At 41.1% G+C, this 19,547-nt stretch overlaps 2 protein-coding genes across 2 annotated transcripts in view; one reads left to right on the top strand and one right to left on the bottom strand.

The window, feature by feature from the left end:
* Positions 1-8,009, top strand: part of ARG2 (arginase 2) — a 20,621-nt gene extending 12,612 nt beyond the window's left edge. The window contains exons 3-8 of the mRNA XM_021537043.3: positions 545-722; positions 1,460-1,619; positions 5,097-5,191; positions 5,318-5,422; positions 6,680-6,816; positions 7,680-8,009. Coding sequence (XP_021392718.1) covers positions 545-722; positions 1,460-1,619; positions 5,097-5,191; positions 5,318-5,422; positions 6,680-6,816; positions 7,680-7,885 — 881 coding nt within the window. The 3' untranslated portion in view covers positions 7,886-8,009. The remainder of the gene's footprint in view (positions 1-544; positions 723-1,459; positions 1,620-5,096; positions 5,192-5,317; positions 5,423-6,679; positions 6,817-7,679) is intronic.
* On the bottom strand, positions 3,819-19,283 carry VTI1B (vesicle transport through interaction with t-SNAREs 1B). Its single transcript, XM_021537044.4, has 6 exons — positions 19,149-19,283; positions 14,702-14,760; positions 12,930-13,121; positions 11,411-11,584; positions 9,403-9,464; positions 3,819-8,374 (listed from the first exon to the last, which is right to left on the bottom strand). The coding sequence occupies exons 1-6, from the start codon at positions 19,261-19,263 to the stop codon at positions 8,278-8,280; spliced, it is 699 nt and encodes a 232-aa protein (XP_021392719.1). The 5' UTR covers positions 19,264-19,283; the 3' UTR covers positions 3,819-8,277.
* Positions 19,284-19,547: the final 264 nt, after the last annotated feature.

Genomic DNA, 19,547 nt, shown 5'->3' on the forward strand with positions numbered 1-19,547 from the left:
GCTTGTGTTGAGAAAATGGACAGATTCTCCTAACAAGCACTAGTGGATCCTCCATGGAGTTGTCTGGAAGTACTATAAGAAAATTTTATTATATTACTTGGCACTTTTGTGCCAGGATTTTTGGGGACCTTGAAAATGTAAAAAAAAACTAGCTATAGTTAGTGAAATGTGTAGTCTTTGGCATCTTTAAGCAATTGAGCTTATTTGAGGCTGTATATGATCTGTCTGAATGGGAAGGAAGGTGGCAATGCAGACTATAATTTTTCATGTTAGAATTTATCATTAAATAATTTTTTTAAATTCCAAGCTTTTTCTAAGTGACTTTTTATGATTGGCATAGCATATTGTTAAATTAAAACTGTCTTAAACTGATAATGTTGTTTTATACTTTCTAATTTGTAATGCTCTGACAGTTGCATCCCATGCAAATAGTCAAATGGATCCATTCCTTTTCCACTGTTCCTTTCATACTTGCCGACTGATTTTTAGCATTTCCCTGGGAAGGTATTTAAGTCACTTTCTCCTTTTGTTGCTGTGTTCCCAGGATGCCAAGTGCACGACTTTGGAGATTTGAATTTCACTCAAGTTCCCAACGATGAACTGTACAACAACCTGATTTTATATCCACGGTCAGTGGGCTTGGCCAGCCAGATGCTGGCTGATGTAGTGAGCAGAGCAGTAGCTGCTGGACACAGATGTGTGACTTTAGGAGGTGATCACAGGTGAGCTGAACTAAAAACAATTACTGGTTCATGCTGCAGCTCTTTGAGTGCAAGAATTTCATTTAAAAAACAAGGGGACTTAGGGAACAACTCAGGGATCATTTCTTGGCAATACCTTAGGGATGAGCTTTTAGGTGGAACACAGAAGACAGCTACAAGAACCTGACCTTCTCAGACAGTACTGCTTAGTTCCAGATGGGTCTGTGATCAGTTGTGTAGACACACAACTGAGGTTTTCCTCTTTGGGAAAGTTTGTGCCATCAAGTTCCTTCAGAGGAACTGCTCAGTTTCTTTATTGCTGAATGTTTAGTGACATGTCTCTTTTGCCCATCATCTCTTAGGATAGATTTGTAATGCCTCCACACAAACAATTTTGCAATAGATCTTACAACATGAATCTTTTTCCTCTTTTACACTAACCTTTGGTCTGAGAATTGGTTGAAGATGGTAGGGTATGTAGAAAGAAATAGTGGGGGAAGGTGTCATGAGTAGAATAAAGAAAGGCTAGATTTTCCAGAGCATTTGGACCTAGAACAGGTGAAGTAGTTACTTGGCCTCTTGGAATCACAGCAGTGGCATGCCATGCAGTTTGTATGGGATTCTCCCTTTTTTGTCACAGATGTCTGATGTGTGGAAATGTAATGACATGGCTGACTGAAGATGAGGGACTCCCCATTGTCCTTGTAGTTGTTATGAAGGAGAAATGGTGACTAAAGACTTTGTTACTGTACTTCCAGCTTGGCACTTGGATCTATCAGTGGCCATGCAAGGCAGTGCCCACACCTTGGGGTGATCTGGGTGGATGCACATGCTGATATCAACACACCTCTCACAACTCGGTCTGGAAGCCTCCATGGACAACCTCTCTCATTTCTCCTAAGGGAACTTCAAGATAAAGTGAGTATCCTGATTGTAGTTATCCTACATGGCAACCTCAGAGCATTGCACCATTGCTGATGTAAGGTACTTTTTTACCTGCTGCAAATGCAGAACTTCTCTATTGGAGTACAAGGAAAAATATGTATTACTGTGTATGTACATATGCATATACATGCACACATACATTCAAGTGCAACAGACACAGGTAAACACAGACACACTTAGAGACACCAATGAGAAAAAGCTCTTCTTTGTGTTTGCACCCTCATGGGCTACACAGTGAGCTGCACAGAGCAGCTGACTGTGCTGCTGCTCCTGAGTCATTGAGTGGCATTGTTGCCCAGGCTGAGTAGTGGGCTGTTGCCACTGCTACCAGCTGAGCAGGAACCTCCCCTGAGCCCAGCCTGTGAGAGCCCAGCTGAGCTCACCTCCAGGAACAGCTGGTTCCTGCATGCCTCACATGCTGCTTCGTTTGGCTCTTCTGTGTTTTGGGGCCTGACAAGGGCTGTTCCTCTGTGATCTCTCCTGCTCTGCTATTGGCTCCACTGTAAATATTACAAATCAAAACAGCTGTAACTGCTTGCAGTGAGCTTTTGAAGAGAGAGCCTTTTTGTTGGTAAGAGGTAAAATTATCAAAAAGAGCTGTTTCCTGGGGCACATGGAATGTGCATGGCCTGTTTTTGCTGCTGTCAAGGTGCTAAACAGTAGGCTGACCTAAGGCTTAGGTCCCCTGCCTGGCTTAGCTGTGCAGGGACCTGCAGCACCTGTGCAGTGAACAGCTGAGGCCTCTGCAGTAGGAACTTTGATACAACAATCTGCTTCTGCTGAAGCTTAGGCTGGAGAGTAAGAGCAGGATCAGCAACTGCATCTTGAGAATGGATGCTGGAGCTGCAGAAAAGCTGACTGCATTTTGGCATCCTGCATATTTACTCCTAATTTTCTCATTTCTCTGACAAATTTGGGGTGCTGTGTTGCAGGAAGTATACCCTTTCCAAGCAAGAACAAGCACGTTTAAATCTGTATGGATACTGAAGATATCACTGCATCAGTTCCTGTTCAGCATGGCAATACTGCAGTCATCTCATAAAGCTCTTCTGCTTTTCTTCCTGCAAATTCCTTTGAATTATTTCCATCCACAAGTCAACAGAATCATATGGTGCTTTTACATACTTTACTCTTTCTAGACATTCTTATGCGGTCTCTACAAATATGTTAGAATTCCCAAAGCAATGCAAAACTAATGGGGCTTTTTGGAACATGCTCTGAACATGAAAAGATAATATAAAAGGTTACTGTATTTCTACTTTTTTGCCCATAAGTTAAAGAGGGTGATTTTTTTTTTCCTTTTTGAAACTGTACACACTTTCTCAAGGGAGATAAGAAGAGAAGAGAATTTTGTTGATTTTAGAGCTCACCTAAGGTGAACAGTGTATGGCTTGGTGAAAACAAAACTAAAGTTCTCCGATAGCTGAGGAAGGAGGAGATACTGGTCTGCTGAGTTCCAGTTCTTGAGCAGCATAGAAAAGCAGTAATTTTTTACAATTATTGGGATTTTTTGACATGCTAAAAGAATACCTATAAGCTTTCTGGGGTCAGTGGGAGAGCAGGCCTTTCTTGCAAGGAGCAGTAGTGAAGACAGAATAAGATTAGCCTATGCTTAGTGGCAAGCTACTCAGGCATGGTGATGGTTATGGGATCTTGTCACAAGCCCACCTCAGTTCCAGCAGTCTGGATGCCTCTGCAGAAGCAGCTCACACAAGGCCTGGCTGTGCAAGTGCACAAACAGGCGTGTGCACTCACTCAGGGGGGCTTTCTTATCCTATTGTATTCTTGTTTAGAGCGGGAAAAACTAATGTGAGACCTGCTGGTACCACAAGGCTTCCACAACAGTATGAATTATTAAACAGCTCTTCAGCAGTAGCAGAATGTGCCTTTGACAATGGTCTTTCCAGCTAATACCCCTCTGACTCTCAGGAGCAAACCATTATGTGTGCAGAAGTACATATGGCTCACCCTCTTACACTCATCTAGTACAGCAGCTGAGTTGATAATGGGACAAAAGAAAATTATCATCCTCCTTTTCTGACTGCTTCAGGGCTCCTGGAACCTTCTAAACTCACAAACTGCTATTAATACCCTCCCATGAAAATGCCTGTGCCTCTGGCTTTACTATCAGCAACTCTTTTTCCATTGTAACAAAGCAAAGAACCCGTCAAAGGCAGTTAATACATTGAATTTTATTTATTTACAAAGAGGTGTAATTGAAATTGTAGTATTAAATTTACTAAATCATTAATCCTAGAGAGTATCTGACAATGTTATCATTACTATGCTCAGTTTGTGATGATGTGGTGATGATGATTTTGCATAATTCACTTTTGAAACCTGAAATTTCTAGTGGTCTCCAATTCATTTATCCCTCTTCTTAATTTATGACCAAAGAAGTTTCAGGTCATTGTCCTAGAGTAGCAAATATTTTATAATTTGTGCTAATTTAACCTAATGTAATTAAATATAGCTATGGGTGTGTTCACCTTTAAAAACATCCAATATTGTAATTAGAATAATTAGTAATTGAGAAGTCTAAGACAGAAACAAAACCTTCTAACTGCTTGACAGCTGTGTTGGCTGTAGCCATTTTCAGAGCTGGGAAGAAGAGAAATTTGAGTTAATTTAAATCACTCTTAAAATTAGTAGATATTAGAACTAACTGAAAGGTCTTAGTATTATTAGTAGATATTAGAACTAACTGAAAGGTCTTATAATTCCATATCATGACTACTTAATTACCAAAGCTGAAATGAGGACCTCATAATCTTTCAGTTGCTGTCCTAGACCTACCTACTCTCTTCAATTCTGCATCAAAAGCCAGCATGATGTAGCCCACTGTGGAGGCCCAACTTCTTGCCCTGCTTTTCCCCCCCTCTCTTATTTTTCTTTTTTTCAACTTCCCACTTTGAATTTATCCATCTTTAATATTGTTTTTGTAAGTTTGCATGACTTTTGGAAGTTCTCCTACAAAGATACAGCTGCCTTGGTTTTCATTCTTCCACCTAAGCACAATGAATGTACTGGGTAAATTACAGAGCATCCCCATTAAGTGCCCTGGGTAAATTACAGAGCATCCCCATTAAGTGCCCTGGGTAAGTGATTTACATCTGGGTATCTGGTAAGCATTCCTCTTTACACTCACTGATGCAAATTACCTATTGCTTGTGGATTCAGGCTCTTTAGTCCTCCTCCTCTTCAAACTGGAAAATGTAGAAGACTTAAAAACTTAATCCATTAACATTCAACTCGGATAAAGTCATATCGCTTTACCCGAGTTGAACATAGGAATGAAAGTAAGGACTGATTACATCAGCCAAACTCTCAAGTGCAGAAGTTTATCTATTTAGAGGAAGAGAGGATGCTATAAATCAATACAACGTTTTCAGGGAAGCATTTTGTTAAGTATGTCATTAAACTGACCTAATACCAAACCTTTGCTTGCAGGTACCACAACTTCCTGGCTTTTCCTGGCTAAAGCCCTGCCTTTCAGCATCTGACATTGTGTACATTGGTTTGAGGGATGTGGATCCTGCTGAGTAGTAAGTTTGTTTAGATTAAACAATTTTTGTAAAAGCTGAAATAATAAGCTTGAAATCACATCCATAAGAGTTGCTAGATTTCAGCTTAAACCAATAATGATTGTTTATAAAAAAATATTTTCACAGCTATATTTTGAAGAACTTTGACATCCAGTATTTTTCCATGAGGGATATCGATCGCCTTGGAATTCAGAAAGTTATGGAAAGAACCTTTGAACAACTGATGGGCAGGTAACAAACCATTATCTAATTTAAACTACTCTTGTTGAACATATGCTTTCCTGAAAGTTATTTAATAAGTGAAGGTCACTTGCTGTAAGGGGGGGCTGTACAGAACTGTGCCAGTGTCCAGTATTTAGGGAAGTCTCAGCACTGGAACCATTTCATGGTGTTTGTAGATGGCTGAGACAGGTTACGACTCACTACAGCTGTGGCTCTGTTTTATACTATTTGGTTCTGTTAAGTAATTCTGCATTTTCTGCAGTCTGACAAGATGTTTGAATCAACTCAGAGTGCAGGATACAAATTATCCTTTTAAAAATACATACAGCAACTTGATAGTAACTTGAAATGAGCTGTTGGTATGGGAGGTGGAAGCATTTAATGGCTTCCTTTTTGGACTGCTCACACACAATGTCCTGATGGCAGCTGCCAGTGCCAGTGAGGCTGGTAAAGTTCACTTTAACCACTTTCTTACTGCAGTTCACTACTGCCACCTTTGAGACCCTTGTTCAAGTTTGGGGAACCAGGTCAGGGAGCAAATCATACCAGGAGCTGGGAGAGGGTCACTTAGAAATGGTAACCTCTCCCACAGATTAGAACCTGTGCTGCATGCTGCTGTATTCTAAAGGTGTGCTCACCCTTCCTAGATGCAGCTGTGCCAAGTAAAGAAAATGGTAATCCAGATACTTTTCCTTACTGAGCATCTGCAGTAAGTTGGAAGTATGCAGTCTGCCACTTAAATAATTCATGTGAGTGACAAGCAGTGTCCACTTTAATAAGCTGTCATCAGCTGGCAGATGATATAGTAAGTAACTAACATTTTAGTTTTGAGACTATTTTTTACTACTTCAGCAGCTAGGCTGCATGGCACGGTTTGGATATACCTTTAAGTATTGACCTGAAAAATGCTCATCTTGATGAACTGTCAGTGAAATCCTTGAGCTCAGTGCTTCCTCCATCCTAGCTGCCATGCACATCAGTGTTTCAGCCTTCACCCTGGCTTTCTGTACAAAAGGAGAAAAGGCTGGATTGTATCATACACTTCTCTAACTCATTCCACTAAGATGGCAAATACCAGTTAAGATGGTGTAAACTGAAGTACTTATCTTCAACCAAATCCTCACTGAGTAGATGTTTTTTTAATGTATATGAGACATGGTTCAAGGAGCTTGATGCTACTTTGCTGATTAGCCTAGACAGTAAGGAATGCACATAGAAAAAAATTCAAAGCTCTAAGATTGCTTTTCTTGTTTTATTCTGTCTCAGGAGACAGAGACCAATTCACTTGAGTTTTGACATTGATGCTTTTGAACCCTCACTGGCTCCAGCAACGGGGACTCCTGTTCTAGGTGGATTAACTTACAGAGAAGGAATGTACCTCACAGAGGAAATACACAACACAGGTAGGAGCTGACCAGCAGTATGGGGCTAAGCAAGGACAGGACAAACTACCCAGAGTTCATACTGGTTATGTTTTTCTGGTAGAAATAGATAGTAAGAGTAGCCAAAGCAAAGATGCCTGAAAGAAGTCCTGTGACTGGGCAATTACCTTGGTGTTGGAAGCATCTTAACCACCAACAATTTCAGCTTAGCAAAAGAAAATACACAATATGTTAACAATTAATGTCAAAAATGTGTAATACTGTTCCTTAATCCTAAACACATGAGGTGAGATGTGAAAATGGGCATCTGGAATAAAAAATGGGTGCAAACACTCTTAAATAGTTTGAAGTTCCATTCTAGGATTCAAGACCAACAAATCAAGCTTTCAAAAAATATACTGCAGTTGATTCAATATATGAGGACTTTTCATCTTATTACCATCAAGTTTTTATTTAATATGTTTAAACAGTATTATTTGCAGTAAAAGAAGGTTAAAAAAATCCCAACCAGACAATAGTCTATATATTCATGAACAGGATGGAAAAGAATAGGAAGAGAGACTATTTTATAACCCCTCATATTTGGACTAGGAGAAAAAATGTTCCTCTCATAAATGTGTATGGAACATCAAACATTCTTCTTGAATGTTGAAAGCACAAATGAGTGAGGTAGTGATGACGTAAGGAAAAACCAAATTAAAAACACAAATTTACATCTGAGAACAAACCTCATCCCTCAAGAGCCAATCTTACTTGTCTAAGGGGTAGAGCAGGTCACAAACCCAAATACCAGACTTGCTACAATGAATAAAAGGCTGAATAAACAAAACCTTGCAAGACTGTACCCTTTGTCAGAGTAACAAAGCTGCAAATCGTTTTCACAGGAATGCTTTCAGCTGTAGACATGGTTGAAGTCAATCCCCTGCTCGGAGCTTCTCAAGAGGCAGTGAAAGCAACTGCTCACCTTGCAGTCGATGTGATAGCAACGTGCTTTGGGCAGACAAGGGAAGGAGCACACATCGCTTTTGATGAACTCCCAACACCCAGCTCTCCAGATGAATCTGACAGTGAAGAGCAAGTGAGGATTTAAGAATCCATGTTGGATATATTGGACAATACAGAGCTCTGCTGAGGCACTTGAGTGGATAGATTGTCAACACTTGGCAAATACTGTTAATGTCCCAATTTTTAAATAAACTAGCTTTTTCCATTGATCAGTGGCTACTTTATTACATAGCAAGATTTATTCATTTAGTTAAGTATATACAAAATGACAGAATAAAATATTTATTACCTTCTTATTAATCTTACCAGTAGTTCAAGCCTGTTTCTTTTTACTCCCATTCTCTGTCTTTCAAGTGTCAGTACAGTTTGAGTTGAATGTACTGTCTCATTATTCAGTTCAACCTTCAGACAGTCAAAGGGAGCAGATAGCCCATCCTGTTCCTCATCAGTGGAAAAGCTCATCTTGGTCATGAAGGTTCATTTCTTGCGAAAGAACTTGAAGTAGACCACACCTCCTAAGATGGCCAGTTCTAGGATGATGATAATTGACAGCAGCAACTTATTTGTGGTTATTCTAGAGTTAAAAAATAGAAATCCAAGGTTTTTTTTCAGCTTGTTTATGAAAGCAGATTATAGATCCAGATCACCATCTTACCTTCCCTGTTTCAGCGAGACCACACTGCTTTTCAAAAAGCTCTTAACAAGCAGAAAGGACCAAACTCAATAGTTCACTACTCATGTTTTCCTGGAAATCCTGATTGAATTTCCTATTTCAGCAGTAGTAGTTCTGTTCCTCTTCCCCTGCCCCACAGAAGGCAGATCATTGCTCTATTTGTGCCTACTCCTTCACTTAAGCAAAGAGGAAAACAATACCTGAAGTCCTGTGCTAAAAAACCCTCACTGTGGTGCTTTTACTTGGAACTATGTTGTTGAAGGAAAACTAAAATCCCAAAATAATAAAGTACTTTTACTACTGAAAACTGGACAGTTATCGCAACTTCCTTTAGCAATGGGCATAAAGGAAAGGTTGTGAGGAGACGAATACCTGCTGGGAATACAATCTATGAACTGGGTCTTTAAGGCTAATTAAATAATGTAGCGGAACTGCAAATCCACTTAAGAAGTCAAGGTTTTAGCCATCAAAATAGTACATGGTTAGGCTCAGACTGTCTCACGGGCCAGCCTAGGACTAACTGCTCTAGGGCACTGGTGTGGGCTAAACAGATTTCTCTGTGTCATCAGGCATCTAACTTGCCAAATGCTGCAGTGATTTATGGCACAGCTTTTCCCAACCTGAATGAGTGGGATCTGAAGGCACCATGAGCAGGTCACTGTAACTTGCTTTTGTCCTCACCATGGTTTGGATGGTTAAAGACCTCACATCATCTTGACCAAACCCCACACATTCAGTGCTGTTCAACAGCCTCTACTCCATTAAGCAATTACCAGAGAGGAAAACATACAAATTAACATCTCCATGTGGGCACACATTCTGTTTATACATTCCCTAAAACCTCCCTGCAGTCCCAGCTGACATTCTATTTTTCCCCCTAAATACAGCAGGCACCAATGCTCCATGCTGCTGTCAGTCACACCACTCACCTCCGAGACATCGAGCGTAGAATCTTGCGACTCTTGCTCAAGTTCTCACTTGTATTCACCAACTGAGGAGAGACAGAAGTTACTTGTCAGTTAAACAAGCACACATCAACTCTGGAAAGATGCACGTGAAAGCAGCTGGTGTTGAAATGCTGCAATGAATTACAGAACCAAGGATGACCATGTACTTTCAAAATTGAGACACAACATTGTTTTCTACCCAGAATACCAGCTGGAAGCATTACCTCTTTTCTAAAGAGAAATTAAGATTTTTGTGTATACTTTCCCTTAGATACATACAAAGATATGCAATTTGAGACCACTTTCTGCCTCTTTAATTAATATACAAATATCAGAAAAGTGGTATTAATTTCTTCCATTAAGTTTAATTTCTGTTAACACCAGAAGAAAGTGATAGATGTGTTCACCCTTGTGCATAGCAAAGTGTTTGAAATGCTGCTCAAGTTCTATCAAAGAAAGAACTGTGTTGCACTCAGAGGTCTAAGTGACCCAGTGGGTACAAGCTCTGAGCTGTTAATGGATAATCCATTTCAGCTTTGTATTGCCCAGAAATGAACTGCCCAGCATATCCAGCCAGCTATTAAGAAACATGAAATGAAGTGAGGTTTTAGAAAACTAAAAAAGGTTTTGCTCCACAGACATGATTCATGATACATGGCCACTGGTCTCCAGGTAAGATTTCATTATTCTACTTCCAAACATTCTAGGGAAATGAAGGGTAAGCCAGGTCACTTCTATCACACCTGCCTGAACAATTTCTCTGTAGTTTAACATATTGCCCTCAACTACAAAACTGCTTCTGTGTTTCTTTGCACTGAGATGTGCTGGACAAAGCTGGGAAGAAAACTATCAAATCCATTCAGAACTTAGTAGATTTCCAATCTTCACTATGAAAGAACAAGTACGAAGAAAGTTTGCTTCCAGTTGGAATGTGTGGTTCACACAATTCCACAATTCATTGCTAAAGAGGCTCACAATATAAGGCACAGACCCTGTTTAGTGATGAACACAGCAGTGATGGGTTAACAGTTGGACTCAATGATCTTTGAGGCCTTTTCCAACCTAAACAATTCTATGCTTCTGTGAACTATCTGTTGACAGACTGTGACACCTGAAGGGTGTATTTTTTATTAGCTAAAGGACAAAAACTATACCCACAAATCTTAAGATCAATTTCCTATCCTGCTTTCTAGGCCAAATTTTGGAACAGGACAAATCAAATTCTGACTGAAATTACCAAACTACTTAAACAAAAAAGCTACAGGATTTCTTGCAATGAGTAGAAAGAACTCCCAAAATCAAGGGTATGGTTTTTGTTTTGGCTGAGTGGCTTATTTGCCAAACTCGGTGTCCCATGAAGTCACTCACCTAAAAGCTTTACACTTGGGATCCCTTGCACACACAGAAAATCCCAACAGTTTGTTAGTTCAAAAATCAAATTGTCAGTTTTGCATATGTGTGTAAACAAAACAAGTAAACTAGTTTTTGAAGCTTTCACAGCAGAAGCAGAGCTTCTTGAACCAAGGATGAGGAATAAACATATTGTCTGACATCTTCCCCCTCTCTGCAAATACTGGAGAGCTAGTAATTAATCCTCTTCTACTACATTTAATTTCATTACAAAAACTTGCTAACTGCTTCCAAAATCTTTCAACTTTAACTAGTAATCTATTCACAAGGCAAATCCTTAACAATTTTCTAATCTGTAACTTTTTCAGTAATGCTATTTTTTCTAGCATATCTATAGGTCTAATCTCCCATCTTGCACAGACACAGCAGCAGACATTTGACTACCATGCTTTGGACCCTTCTACAGTAATTATTTTTCTTTTATGAGAACAAGTAGAAATTGTGGCAGCCTGAATTTGGTCTGTAGAGATATCCAATCGGATGACTATGCCTAGGAAGGTCCCTGAGAGTAATTACTGGCATACAGTTCCTACTAAGTAACATCAGGTTGTTTCAAAGCAATTCCCAGTTTCCTGCTTACCCTGCTCTTGGTGCGTTCCAGCTGCTCCCGCTGCTCCCCGAGTTCCTCGATGATATCCGTGCCAATCTGATCGGTTTCGGCCGCGATTCGGTGCGAGCGCTCGATGCTCTCGCTGGCTCGGTTCAGACTGTCTGTGCCCTGGAGAAGCAGCACCCTCTGTGACTGCAGGTTAGTCTGAAAAATAATGGGTGCTTAACTATTAAAGCACAAAGACAGAAGTATTGGGCTTGTAACATTAAAAAGTTAGAATGTGACTCCATAGGCCATATATTTGTATTAGCTGTACATACTTCCTATCTTAACTGATGCAGCTCAGTTAATTTTGGCTGAGCCTTGTTCACCTTGTAAGATTATGACCAAATCTGGTTAAATCTCTAAAAAGGATACAGCACTGAAGACTTAAAACAGTTCCAAAAATCTGTCTTTGTAACAATTTACTTTTCCATCAAAGAACATTTACATGAAAATAGTACCTTTCTTTTCCAGATGCTAACTTTTACTTCCATTCACATCTAAAGTCAGCCTTATTTTCGACTTCACAGCTGGTTGCCCAGGAAATCTTTAAGAGTTTACAGTCAAAAGGATTAGGAACAAACAGCACTAACAGATGGACTGCTAAGTAACAAAGATCCTCTTTTCATGCCAGTAGCCTGGTCTAGAGGATAAGGAATGTTTGCTGACCTTGGGGTCAGACAGTAGCTCAAAATAAAATGTTTTCTTAAGCTTCAGAAAGTCTAATCTATCATCCTGCTCTCAGGTTTTAGTGTAATCAGTCAAGAGGAATCAAATGCAAAAATTTCCCAAGCTACAGCAGAAGGAAATACTAAGCAAAGAACCCCTCCTCATCTAAGGCAAAAAAAACCAAAAAGCCCACCTCCATGAACTTTCTGTACACATGACAGCACTTTGAAGACAATAAGGAGATTCAGTCTCACTAGCTCAGATATCGTTAAGCCTATCTGGTAAACAAGAAATTGGTGTACTTTTTGCATTGTAGCAGCAAAACCATAGTGAAAAAAGTGCTAGAGGAAAAATCCTTATATTTTCTTGAAATTATTTACACTAAGATTGCTTAAAAGATAATTCTACCGAAGAACCTATACAATGCACGACTCACATTTTGTAAGTTTTGGAGATTAGAACTAGCTAAGTTAACTTTTTTTTCAATAAGTAGCATCACTTCTGTGTTTTCCCTTCTTTAGGAAGGGAAACCAAACCTGTGGAATGATTAAACAAAGAGTTTTGGTACAGAATGTTGTGTAAATTACTAACCGCATGGCTTTCAAGGAGTTCCATTTTGATTATATTCCTATCTTTGTTTTAGAACAGAAAAGCTCTCCTCTGAGTTCCAGGTGTTCTTTCTCCTCCCTGAGATATTCATGTTACATGTAGAGAGATATACAGGGAGTTATAAAAGCACAGAGGTGGCTTAAAGTAGAAACACTGTAAACAATGCGTCTGGGATACTGCTTTTGCACAGTCACAGCACACCTAAATAAAATTTACATCTAATCCTTACACTCTGTTCATTTTCTGTGGCAAAGATTCCATATTTCGTATCGCCTTGGTTTCCACGGCCCAATCCCAAATCTGTGCTTCTCATCTCCCTCTGGAACATGGACAGATCTCTTCTGTAGGCTCGGATTTTGCTCATCATTTGGTTGCGGAAAGGTATAGGAGCGTACTTCAGTTCTTCCTCCATTTCCCGCAGCTTTAACAAAAGAAAGCACCAAATCTCTTCTTAGCAGCAGCGGTATACTCAAAACTCAGCACCAGATGAAGGGATTCACATGTTTGTGTTGGAGTGGCTGAGGGGGATAACCTTAAACCCCACACCCCATCTAGTATTGAGTACACTATGGTACCCAATGCTGTTGAGCCCATGTGCATTTTCAGATACACAATGTCTCAATAAACACTTGATTTTTTTTCCCTAAAATATCACTCTAAATTTCAAAATTTGCAATTCTCACTTTCTTATAGTTTAAGAATTTATAGGATGAGTATCACCTTTTATTATATCTGTGCAACAGCGACAGAATCATAGGATGGTTTGGGTTGGAAGAGACCTTAAAGACCACCTTGTTCCAACACCCCTGCCATGGATAAGGACACCTGCCACTAGACCAGGTTGAATACTGTCCTTGAATACTTCCAGGGATGGGGCATTCAGGAACATCACCCTGATAACAGGGTGGGGCATCACCGGGACTGACTGTTATGACTTTTTCAAATGCCATGGACAATGGTTTAGCAACTACAGCAGCCAATTCCCTCAGGACTCTGGGATGCATCCCATCAAGTCCCATAGATATATGTACATTCAGGTTTCTCATGTGGTCATGAACCTGGCCATCCCCTAAAGGAAGGAATTTGCTTCCACTGTGCTGGCATGGCAGTCCACTAACCCAAGAGATTTGGGAAAAGAGATTACCATTGAAGACTGAGGTAAACAAGATGTTAAGTACCTCAGCCATCTCCTCATTCAGATCTATTGCATGGGTAGGCACAGCACTAAAGTCATGCTCAGAATATCTAGGCTTGGCAACTAGAGTTACAATCTGCAAGCCAAGAGATTCTGGATGCATGAATTTTCACATCAACTTCTAGTGACAGTTGCAACAAATTCAAAATGCTTAAAGCTGTATGCCAACATGAGTTCTCACAGTAGGAGCTCCACATCTCATACATCACCTAGAGGTACCAGTCAATTAACCCCAGTAAGTTAGGGGAATAAAGCATCATGTTCAGCTGTGACTAAAAAAACAACCTAACAAACTGCACACTGAAATATGAAAAGAAAGCTTAATCCATAATGTCTTGCTTTAGAAGACGAGTCACATAGCTTTTCTGGTGCTGTTCTATATCACCTGCTGTCCAGCAGGCCTATACATTACTACAGAAAGATCAAACCAACATGAAAACAGACAATAGGGCAATAAAAAACCCCAGGCAGCAGATTCTCTACATGCCTGCCCTAAAACCTCTAGCAATTTTAATTGCACCTCCACCATTCTACTTTTTTCAACAAAGTGAAGGCAGTAATCAAAACTGAGCATTTTAAAACCCTCAAAAACACATAAGAATATGGGTCTAAATTTATGTATGCATATATAAGTATACACAACAGTCTTAGCAAACACAGACACGCCTGATCAATCGTCAAACAGTAAAAAAATTAAACTCCTGCCTGCCAGAACAGGATCCATAAAAAACTAACATTTGTAAGCACTGTCCTTTTTAAGGCAGCAGTTTTTCAACCATGAGGAATGCCAGAAGCCTCACACTCACCGTCTCATTGGCTTCACGCTGCTTCTCATCGAATTCTCGAACCAGTTTTTTCTTCTCCTCTAGAAAAGTCAAAGCAGTATGTCAGATAAATTATAGAGAAATGACAACAGAACTCCAACTCAATCCATTAAAAACAAGGAAGCTGCCACAGATGGCTGGCTGCAGAACACCAGGTCAAAATTTATCTCAAATGGGAACAGCTTGTTCTTACAACAACTTTTCAGATGGCAGTGGGGCAAGAGAGCAGAAATCACTCTTCCAAATGCTGAACACTACCTCTGGTAGACAAAAGAAGTAATTTTTCAAATATTTTTCTGACCTTCAATGTCCACTGACAGAACTGCGTGTTGAAAAACATTTAGTGTGAAAGAACAGCAAAGAAGACACATTAATAAAGAGCTCATAAATACATTGGAAACACTTAGCAAGATTACTGAAGGTTGAAACTGTAACTTGGATTTGAACAGAACATCAGGTCAATCTACATTTTCAAGTCAGATCTGAAGGTCCTGGCAGATCTGGCACTCTTCATTCCTATGGTCATGAAGTACCTAAGTACACAGGATAAGCATTCCAGAATTCTCTGAGATAAAAGATGCCACCAAGGTATCACCTCAGGTTCACAAACTAAAGCCCAAATGCTTCCCTCTTGTGGTATGACACGAGTTGTTTGAATAGGCCAACAACACTAGACATTTTAGTTGTTTGAGACAGTAATTTACCCAGATCTGTGTACCTAGGGCTTTGGAGACCAAAGAATGGGTTTCACTGCTGTTACTCTATTTTTAAACAAAATCTTAAGGCATGTATTTTTCATGTGTTAAAAAAACTAACATATCTAACATCCACCATCAATGAAAGTCTAAATCTGAAACTTTCCGTATCTCAACTGAGCAAAAACACATTTCTGCAATCTTTTGCAAAAGCACTGAAGATGACCAGAGGACTGTGATAGAGTACTGCAAACAAAACCAAATTCTAGCAGAAATCTGATAATTATGCACCTAGCTTAATTCACCTTTCAAAAGAGTGTTATTCAGTCTTAAACAAAATTCTAGGCAGCAGAAAATGCAGGCTGCCATCTTGGTAAAACTCCTCCAATTCATTTGATTAAAGACAAAAGTACATATAAAATTATAAAAATATCATCACAATAAAATAAAACTCACTTGCTAATGCATTTTGGTAAGAACAGTCCTCTGCATAAGAGGTAGCTTTTAAACCACTGAGATCTCAACAGAAGATAGGAAAAAACTTGAAGTGTTCAGAACACTGGTATATAGCTCCTCTCACATATACAACATGTCTAAGCTGTAGACTTTCCTTCTCAGTTCAAATTCCAATTAAGACCAGAATCTGAACTGTAGAGAACTTAAGACAGAACTAAAACCCATCATCTAAAGAAGTAGCTGTGGTCTCACACAGCACATAGAATTATTACAGACTAAGCTACATCATAACTAATATATTACACATCAGCTGGCACCAGGAAATACAGTTTCACATCCCAATTTATTCAGCAGGAAATGCTGACTTAAGAGGTTCTTAAATACACTCTCCTCAACTTCCTCCATGATTTGCATCATATACATTTGTGCTGATGCCATTGTTTGTGTAGCTGGGTTACAAATGAAACCATGGACATGAACTCTGGAAAAACAGCCTTTGGAAGTCAATAATTTGTTTCATTCAGGTTATTTCACTAATCTGATTCAAGCAGTGCCCTCTTAAACCCACTTTGTTGTCTCAAAGTAATGGAAACCCATCAGAGATCTGGAAATGCAGCATTTCCTTGCTTTATTTCTCCTATTCAGAATAATAAGATGCTGCACTTATAAGCTGGCAGCCAAAGAAATGCCAGCTTCCAAAAGGCATAGAATCATGGAATGGTTTAGGTAAACCAAGCAGCTTGAGACCTTTTTGTCTACAGGCTAACAAGAAATCCAGCAATGTGGCTTGAAAACATTCTGCTGTATCTGGCTGGTATCCAGAAACACCAAAATATACCGAGAGATTCACTTGGTGTCGCTCTGCATTGAACCACAACTCAAAGCACAAGGACAGAACTCTAAAATGCAGCAGCAGTGCCTGTGCCATGGCAGCATCACCCACATGCTCATCAACATTAAACTAACTTATTTCCAGACACTTAGAAAGAGATTCAGTTGGAAAGTATAGCTAAGTGAATTCATGGAGAGGAAAATACATTATTTTAAACTTATCCAGGCTGCTTCCCCTTCTTACCAATTTGGATGGGGAAAAAAAGGGTGTTTCTAGAATTAGGAATTTGTCATCTTGTTTATATAGAATGAAACAGCATTTCCAAACCTCTGCCCCTCAAAGACATCCCAAGGACTATAGGTTCTGTGTTGCTCTTGGAGCATGTGAATTGCCTTAAAAGAGTATTCCAAGGTCTCTTTTATCACCTTCTGAATATTTTGGGATCAAATAACTCAAAAAATTAATATATACTCCCCTCCTCCTAAGTACAAGAAGCAAAGAACGAACATCAGGACAGTGGAATGACAAATTCCTAAATCTTAAACTCTCTTAGAAACACTTTAAAAGATAGTGCCAAGATTTTTGCAGGAAAAAAAAAAAAAAAGTAAAGAATAGAACAGTTGTCTTAAAATTCTGTAGCTTGTCTAAAAAAGTCAATGTGCAATTATTTGCAATCTCTTGAAAAAAAAATCCCAAGTATCACAAAAATAGTTGCCTGTAAATACTCCATTTAAACCCACATCTCAGAATTCACTGCTCATAACTACCACAGTGTCAAGCAGACTTGGTTTCACTTCACCAAGAAACTGATCATGCTCATTTCTATAGAGAAATAAGGATTTCTACCAGAAAACATATTGCTTCTTTTAAGCTTTTTATCCTTGTTGACCACTAGTGAAATTAAGTCAGGTTTGCAAATTGTCATTTGTGGGTTTCAACACCTTTCTTGTACCAAACTTCCTGAAAATGCTGATGCCAAGGACTGTGACCCTGAACTTAACTCATTAAACAGAAAGTCAGGTAAGAAACAGAGCCCTTCGTGCTCTGTGTTATCTAGTGCAGACTGGTATGTTCTGAACAAAGTGTTCTTATGATTTTACACAAAACTGATCAATTGCGGGAGAATGAACACTGCAGGAGAACGTGACTGACAGTCCTTGCTCATCACTGGGGTAGAAAACCTGAGCTGAACTACAGCAGCTCGTAACAGCCACAGATTACATTTCCCATAGGAAGGGTTCAATCAGAGGCATTCAGTGACACTGGCAAAATTCTCCTTGTCACATTGCTTCCCTTTCTGGTTCTCAGAACGCTGCCAAGTATCAAGATTGCATCAGAAGCACAGATCCTTACAGAGGACTGCTCTGTGAGAGCATGTTACCAGTGGTGTGCTATAAAGAATACCGGTGAAAACAGGTTGTGCTTCTAATACAACTTAGTGTGGCTAGAGTGATAGGTTTTCAATATTTTCTGAGTACATACTGCATAAACCAGACTTTTAAAACAATCATTTCAAATGCAAACATTCTCCAACAAATCTACAGACGTTTCTGGGAAGTTCTGCCAATAAAAACTGCTTCTATTTCTGCCAATGAGGTTTTAATTGTGAATCCAACATAGCAAATTAAAAAAAGGGGGGACAAGAACCCCAAACCCCCAAAGCACTGCAGTTGTTATAGAATCAATTTAGCTGGAAAAGACCTTTGCAGTCATTGAGTCCAACCTGACCTAACATTACGCTGTCAACTGGACCATGGCACTGAGTGCCACATCCAGTCTTTCCTTAAACACCTCCTTAAACTCCACCACCTCCCTGGGCAGCTCATTCCAATGTCTAATCATGCTTTCTGTGAAGAAATTCTTCCTAATGTCCAACTTTAACCTCTCCTGGTGCAGCTCAGGTCTGTGTCCCCTTGTCCTGTCACTGGTTGCCTGCGAGAAGAGGCCGAGCCCCACGGCTGCAGCCTCCTTTCAGTGGTGTGGAGAGTGAGGGGGTCACCCCTGAGCCTCCTGTTCTCCAGGCTATACTCCAGTTCAAACAGAAACAGCATGAAAGAGCGTCCAAAGAAGGGCTCCTCCTCAGAGACGGATGCCGTGAGCCTAGCACGGCAGCGCTTGCCAGCGGAGTTGAAATTTGCCAGAGCCGAGGAGCTCCAGTGGAGCGAAGCCACACACCTGCAAGGCCACCAGGACATGGCAGCAGCTGAGAACGACACAGGGCAGCGCCACCCGCCTCCTCCCAGCGAGCGCCTACCAGGAGCGACGTCCCCAGCCCCTAGAACCGCAAAGCCCCCCACACAGAGTCCTGACGGGACGCTGCCCTCCCCGCTGCTCAAACGCGCCTGTCTGACGAGAAGCACCCGAACGCTCCCGCCACAGCCCCGCAGCCGGCCGCGGCGGCCCCGCCCGTGCCTCGAGGAACGCCCACTCCCCCTGCCCGCCTCACCGGCCGCACTGCCCCGCAGCCGCTCGGGGACGCCCCGCAGGTCTCCGTGCAGCCCGCGGAAGATCTCGTGCAGCCGCTCCAGCTGCTCCGAGGACGCGGCCCCGCGGCCCGCCATGGCCCCGCGCCCCCGGCCCTGCCCCGGCAGGCGCTTCCGCCGCCGGGGCCGCCTCGCGCACTGCCTGCTGGGAGCTGTAGTCCCGGGGAGGCGGCCGTGCCCGCACCCCGCGGGGGCGCTCGTCCGCCGCCGCCACGGAGCGCCCCGGGCCGGCAGCGCCGGTGCGGCCCCGGGGCTCCCCGGTACCGGCGTGACCCGCCGCCGCCGCGCTGCCCCCAGGCCTGGACGCCTGCCCACGTGCACATCGGTGCACGCTCCTTGCCAGGGTTCATGACATGAGCCTC

The sequence above is a fragment of the Lonchura striata genome, chromosome 5 (genome assembly GCF_050655825.1).
Source record: "Lonchura striata isolate lonStrDom1 chromosome 5, ASM5065582v1, whole genome shotgun sequence".
Lineage (NCBI taxonomy): Eukaryota > Metazoa > Chordata > Aves > Passeriformes > Estrildidae > Lonchura > Lonchura striata.

Bases quoted from the DNA above. Each gene is read 5' to 3' on its own strand.
- VTI1B (XM_021537044.4), bottom strand. From the start codon at position 19,263: ATGGCGGGCCGCGGGGCCGCGTCCTCGGAGCAGCTGGAGCGGCTGCAC. The intron at 13,122-14,701 runs GTGAGTGTGAGG...CTTTTGTTAAAG, and splicing joins AGCGTGAAGCCAATGAGACG to CTGCGGGAAATGGAGGAAGA. The intron at 9,465-11,410 runs GTAAGCAGGAAA...GTCTCTCCTCAG, and splicing joins TGGAACGCACCAAGAGCAGG to TTGGTGAATACAAGTGAGAA.